Source organism: Henckelia pumila, chromosome 2, assembly GCF_033568475.1.
Source record: "Henckelia pumila isolate YLH828 chromosome 2, ASM3356847v2, whole genome shotgun sequence".
In the NCBI taxonomy this organism is placed as follows: domain Eukaryota; kingdom Viridiplantae; phylum Streptophyta; class Magnoliopsida; order Lamiales; family Gesneriaceae; genus Henckelia; species Henckelia pumila.
The window spans coordinates 143,950,568-143,957,883 of NC_133121.1; the positions used below are offsets into that span (position 1 = coordinate 143,950,568).

At 32.3% G+C, this 7,316-nt stretch overlaps 1 protein-coding gene across 1 annotated transcript; it reads left to right on the forward strand.

Annotated features, from left to right (window-relative positions):
• The first annotated feature begins 4,072 nt into the window (after positions 1-4,072).
• Positions 4,073-7,016, forward strand: LOC140884352 (chaperonin-like RbcX protein 2, chloroplastic). Its single transcript, XM_073291086.1, has 6 exons — positions 4,073-4,371; positions 4,492-4,801; positions 5,355-5,446; positions 6,306-6,363; positions 6,464-6,529; positions 6,637-7,016. The coding sequence occupies exons 2-6, from the start codon at positions 4,496-4,498 to the stop codon at positions 6,757-6,759; spliced, it is 645 nt and encodes a 214-aa protein (XP_073147187.1). The 5' UTR covers positions 4,073-4,371; positions 4,492-4,495; the 3' UTR covers positions 6,760-7,016.
• Positions 7,017-7,316: the final 300 nt, after the last annotated feature.

Consider the following 7,316-nt stretch of genomic DNA (forward strand, 5'->3'; position numbering starts at 1 on the left):
AACCCAGAGAATTTTATTCTGTAAAATTGCAAAGATCATTATATGGGTTGAAGCAATCCGGCCGAATGTGGTATAATCGGCTAAGTGAGCACTTGATGAAAAAGGGATATGTAAATGATCCAATATGCCCTTGTGTTTTCATCAAGAAAACAACATCCGAATGTGTAATTATTGTTGTATATGTTGATGATTTAAACATAATTGGAACAAATAAAGAAATTCAAGAAGTTATGATGTACTTGAAGGAAGAATTCAAAATGAAGGATCTTGGAAAAACCAAGTATTGTCTGAGTTTGCAAATCGAACAAAAAGAACGTGGAATTTTTGTTCACCAGACAAATTATACAGAAAAGATCCTTAAACGTTTTAATATGGATAAAACAAATCCATTAAGTACTCCAATGGTTGTAAGATCATTAAAGATAAAAAAGGATCCATTCCATCCATGTGAAGATGATGAAGTTATTCTTGGTCCAGAAGTACCATATCTAAGTGTCATTGGTGCCCTTATGTATCTTGCAAATTGCACAGGACCTAATATATCTTTTGCTGTAAATTTATTGGCAAGATTCAGTTCATATCCAACAAAGAGGCACTGGAATGGAATTAAACATATATTCCGTTATCTACGAGGAACGACAGATTTGAGACTTTTGTACTCAAAAGACACCAATCAATATATCATTGGTTATGTTGATACTGGATATTTATCTGATCCACATAAGGTATGTTCCCAAATCGGATATGTATTTACTCGTGGAGGCACAACAATTTCTTGGCATTCACAGAAACAAACACTCGTAACAACTTTATCAAATCACGCGCGAGATTATTGCGCTACATGAAGCAAGTCGTGAATGCGTTTGGCTAAAATAAATGACACAACATATCCAAACTTCTTGTGGATTATCAGTAGACAAAAATCTTGTGACGCTGTATGAAGATAATGCTGCATGTATTGCTTAAATGAAAGAAGGATACATCAAAAGTAATAAAACCAAACATATCCCCCCAAAGTTCTTTGCCTACACTCAAGAGCTTGAGAAGAATAAAGATATTGATATCTGTTACATTCAATCAAGTGAGAACTCATCAGATCTTTTCACAAAATCGCTTCCTACGACAATATTCAGAAATCATATATATAATATTGAGATGCGAAATCTACGACGTATGTGAAGAATCGATCGTATTAACATGAAAGGGAGTTTACGTGGCTGCACTCTTTGTTCTTCGCTATTGTTTTTATCCCACTGAGTTTTTCCTAGCAAGGTTTTTAACGAGGCAGTATACAAACACGTAATATCACGATCATCATCACAAGGGGGAGTATTGGAAATTATATATTAAAATTAGATTGAAAATTATTGTGATGGTGATGTGATGATATTTTAATTTTTTATTATGTAATGGATGACATATTTATTTTTGGATATTTCTCAATTGAGGATTTATAAATAGACATCAACATTTGTGAAGAAATAACATAAGTTTAGAGAGAAGATTTTATAAGTGTTTGGTTTGATATATATTTTGAGTTTTAGAGTTTTTAGTTTTTACCATAAATTTTTACTTTTCACAACAGATTTAGAATTATTTAAACATGTTATTTTTTTTATTATTTATTATAAATTATGCAATGCATATTCTCGAAAAATTTAAATTTTGGTTCAATAATATATAGTCATAAATCGAAAAAATAATATGTTTGAACTTATCAGTTTAGTTCAATATTTTGGTACTTGAAATTATTTAAATACTTGTTTATGAATGCATGTTTAATGAAAAAGTTGGAAATATGAAGTGAATTTAATAAAATAATAATAACAGGATAAAGTAATAATATTTTTTAGAAAATAATTAATTAATGATAATACATTTAAAATAAAAAATAAAAAATTAATAAAACACAAAATGTTTTCTAAATATTTATACTTGGATTTTATTAAAAATTTTGTATTATGGGTTGGATAGATTTAAACATTATTTTCACAGGGGTCATATATGCATTTTTTATATTTTACAGGGGTATTTGGTGCAAAAAAATATCAAAATATCTGCCCAGTCTCATGAGGGGCGCGTGCGCAAAAATTACTCATCTGAAGGGGCGAGTGTGCTAATTTTTATGCCTATTAAAATTTCACAGGGGAGAAGTGTGCATTTTTAATATTTCACAGGGGTGATTGATGCAAATAACTCTTTTAGTATGTTCATTGTTTTTTTTTTTTAGAATAGTATGTTCATTGTTAGTACGTTGCAAACTACAGTTTTAGTAGGGATGACAATTCCTTCGAATTCGGTGCAGAATCCGATATTCAATCCGAATAGAAGAGGGTATGAAGTCATTTTTTGGAACCGATTAAATAAATGAATAAATAAATATGAGGATCTCGTATATAGGAATGAGAGAGGATATAGTAATATCCTACACATACCCGATCTGTTACCCGATTAAATATAAATATAAATATAAATATATATATATATATATATATATATATATATATATATTAATATATATATATATACACATACATACATACATACATACATACATACATACATACATACATACATACATACATACACATATTAATTTATATTGCTAATTTAATTTTTTTGTTGAATTATGTTAGTTAGATGAAACAATAAAAATTATTAGTATAAAATCAATGCTATTTTTTAGGATTTTTATTTTTTTTAATATAATTCTTATGTTGTAGATTTTCTTCTATGTATCATTTTTTTTATTGTTGTTTTAAAAATTTTGGTATAAAAATCTAGAAAATAAGTATAGTTTTATCAAAATAATTCAAATTTGAAAAAATATATTTTTATGGAGTAGATACAATAAATGAGGATATGGGTAGGATATGGATATCCGATCTTCCGACGGGTATGGAGATGAGGATGAAATTGAATACCCGATGGGTATGGGTATGAGTATGAATTTAATAAATGGGTATGGGGATGAAGACACGATATCCTACCTATACCCGACTCATTGTCATCCCTAAGTTTTAGGTGGAGTTTGAGAGAGATTTTTGGAAACACTTATCATTTTTTTTAACATTAAACTGTGTATTATTTGTTGGAAACTTGTATGCTTCCCACGTGGTGTAAGAATATAGTCAGGGAGGAAACTTGTACTATTGGAAACTGTATATTATTTTTTGGTAGCCTTAAATTTTATATTTTTAAGTTTCTTTTGAAATTAGTGATAATTACTTTTCATAAACATTTTTTCTCGCAATTCTACTATTGGTCCATTAGTTGTTAATTGTTTTATCTATTATTTTGCTACAAATTATAATATCATGACATTGGATTTTATGCAGCAACGACTATTCGATTCCTGATCATTACTATAGGTCCACACATAAAAAAACCAAGTGGTCATGAAAGAAGTTTAAGATCAAATATTGATATGCATGAATATATTTGAGTTTTAGATGAACAAATATTTTGGTTGCGATAAACATGTACATATTAGGATTTTATTTTCAATTTTATTTTTAAGTTCAACGCGTTTTTTAAAAAATACATGTCAATGTGTATATATATGTGTGTTTTAAATAATTTAATTATCTTATTTGATCTCAGTAAATTAAATTTATTTGGAAAACTGTGGAAGGTTATAAACAAACATGTTTGTCACATTTTTTTCGTTGCATACACAACGCGCGTGCCACGGGTTGCTAGCAAATAAATAATTAATGAGATTACAATTGAATATTACTTTATTTTTTTTTAAAAAAATTATACTCAAGCTTCCTAAGGTGACCTAACTTCTTTTTTTTTTTTTTTGACGTCAAGTTGAAACGTTATTTTTTTGTCACATAGCATGACTTCATTTTGATCACGCTCCTTCCTATGGCGTGTTACGGTATAAATAAAACCTTCACATAAATTGCACAACTATCTTAAACGCGAAAAAATTAATGGTTTTTTTACAATAAACAGTGTAAAAAATCCTGAAAAAAATCCTTAAAAAAATGTCGTGCAAGTATAAAATGAAATATAATTTTGGAAACGAGAATAACAGTAAAATGGGAAGAAAATTTTGAGAAGTCCAAACGACCAGATTCCAGGTGGGCTCACAGAATCCAACACTTGCAACCCCACTTTGCTCTAGATTTCAAGCAAAATGTTTGCGGTTGGAGTGATTTAGGCCTCAGATTTATTCTCTGGTCAGAGTTTTCACAACCCCTCCACCCAACAAATCGTCGACTTCTTCTGCCTCACATTTGCCACCTTTTGATCTTGAAGTTTCTATTTTGAACCTGATCACCCTTTTGGATCAAGTACACGAACCTTTGGATCCTCTAGTAAATCGAGAATTCTCCGAAATTTTTGGACATTGTATCTATCGTTTCTTTGTTCTCTGTCTTGGGTGGGTTTCCTTCACTTTCTTGATCTTTCACTTCACCAGCCTTCTGCGTCGATAAAGATTTAATCTTGTTCTGAAAATCTGCCATTACGGTTTTGAAGAAGAATGGTGGGACCTGTTTCTGTAGTTGGTTCATCGGTGGTTGATTCTCACGCCACTCCTTGCTGGTTCTTGGATGCTATGCCTTCGTGCAATTTGAGCTCTGGAGATTTGGTTTGGCAAAGGGGTTCATTTGGTAAAAAACGTGTGCCTCATTTAGGGTCGTTGGATTTGAGCACCTCGTTTCTTGATTCTTCTTCCATTAAAGCTCTTTCGGGTGACAATCGGAGGAAACAGAGGAAATTAAGGAAACTCGTGATTGTTGACGAATTGGCCGGGCAGTACGAGGACAACTTCGATGATGTGAAAACTGTAAGAATTCTCTCTGCTTGCCCCAGATATTACGAAATCTTAATCTGTTTGTACTCTGTTCTTGCGTAGAATGTTGTTTCATTTGCCTATAAGACCGAAATCTGAGTAGAAAGGGAATGAATGATCACTATATGTGTTGCCTTTCAGTTGGATTGTATGATTCCCACTCGAAGTTTGAAGCTTTATAGATAAATTATAAATACTCTGTGACCATAAATAGTCATGGCTTTTCATTTGTGATCAAATGGGAGTGAAATTGGAAACCTAAAGTTCAGTTGCGATTTGGGAAGCTTATCTTACTGAGTTCTATTTAGAATCGAACTGTATATAGTTAATGATTGGAAATGATTGTTTAAACGTTATTCAAATTTTGTAAAGAAAAGACGAGAATCACTTGTTTTCAAGCATATCCAAACGCTGCCATAATCTAGCCGATGGCAACTGAATCTCCTTTACTAATGTGTTGTAGGCCACCATTTGTTGAGTTAAATTCGCGAATGTGTGTGCTAAGAATCTTCGGCGAATGTTGACGAATAACATTTTCTGTATGCAGCAAATTCTGAACTATTTCACTTACAAGGCTGTAAGGACTGTTATGAACCAGCTTTATGAGATGAATCCTACTCAGTATCGGTGGTTTTATGAGTAAGTGTTTTCCGTAAGCTGGTTATTTTTGTGTTCGTGTTTGGCCGTTTTCTGTATGGGTGACATGATAACAACAGCATAAATAACTGGAGAGGAGAAATCAACAAAAAAAAACCCATTGTCGTGGAAAACCCTTCTTGTTGTGAAATGGAAAAACACCTCACAAAGAAATCGTCTTATAAATTTCTCATGGATAACCAGTTGCGATTGCAGGAGATTTAATATAGATCAGTGATCAGAGCTTGCACGCGTGTACGTAAATAATTGTGTGCATCACATACAATTATTTTCTGTACTGGAATTCTGTTCTGTGTCGATATTTTTAGATGGACAATTTGATTCTATTTTTTGTGTTCGAAAGTACAGAAACCTTTAGATAGTGAATATTGTGTTGGTCGAGCAGCGACGAATGCCCAAGTTTTGATTCGTAAAAATACTTGTGCATATATACCATTTCAGTTTTAATCAAAGTTTTGTTGTTTTTTGTGTTGTACTTCCCAAACCAACAAATGTAATGACCTCCCTATTAATGCATTACCATTCCCTTTTATTCAACATAATGTTATTTTAGGTGTTATATAATTGACATTCCAAATATAACAGTACATTAATGTACTCCAAATTAGTATGTACAGGGTGAGATACCAAATTTTAGGTTGACAAAACTGCACCAAATTGGCTAAAGAAACCCTTCGATAATTTTTAACCGTGCAACATTTCTTTTCATTAAACTGCGAAGACTCTTATCACGTCTGTGTATTTATTGTTTGATCTTCATGTAGCGGGAAGCATACCATGGAAAGTGCCGTTAGAGATGTAGCATCTGCAGGAGTTTAACAAAATTACTTTCTTTTTGCAGTTTTGTTGCATCCAATAAGTATGGTTTTGGGAAGAGTTTTCTTCGCAATCTCGGAAAGGTAGAATGTTATCTTGAGCTTGTGTATTCTAATACAGAAAGCGTCGACATTGATCTCTTACTGATCTTTTACGCGCCACTCCAACTTTCCGTTTTCACAGGAGAAGCACGATCTTGCTGAAAGAGTAATGGTTACTCGTCTTCACCTCTATGGAAAATGGGTTAAAGTATGAGAAATTACTACTCTAATTCTGGACTGTTCTTTGTCATGTTACGGAAATCTCTTTAATACTTGCGTATAATTAGTCATGAATTGTTGTTTATTTGTCAACAGAAATGTGATCATACGGAGATGTACGAAAGGATCTCGGATCAAAATCTGGAGTTGTTGCGCGAACGCCTTGTTGAGACTGTGATCTGGCCCTCGGATGACACCAATTCGGAAGTGGTTGGATGAAGGGCCGGGTCGGTTTTCGGGTTTGGTTCCTAATCAAGTGGTTCTTTGAGGCCAAGGAGATGTCTCATTTCTTGTTTTTTCTCCACGAGTTTGTCTCAAGTGATCGCATTCATCTGTTTAATTTTATGTCAAAGTTGTATATAAACCTTTCGTTCAGCTTTTAGCTGTGAACTAGTTAGAAACAGGAGATTATTTTTCTTGCATAAACATCTATCATATAATATAATCATTTCTAGCAAATTATTAAATGTTAGTGTTAGAATGTATTTATCTTATTTTATCTAGTAAGGTTATTTTAGTCTTTTATTTTTTTTTTATCCTAAATACTTATATTCATTCTTGGTCATTGTAATAGTTAGTTGAACAATTCAGTTGACTTACTCTATATTCTCACGAAACCCTTGTCGGCCTCCATACTTGTTCTTTTTTATTCTTCATGGATTTTGGCTTGTACTATGAAATTTAACATGGTATCAGAGAGGAGTTTCTTGGTGTTTATATTTTCTGTTCGTCCATCTCTATTGTGCACGGCATTGCCTGGGCTTTGAGAAAAAAGC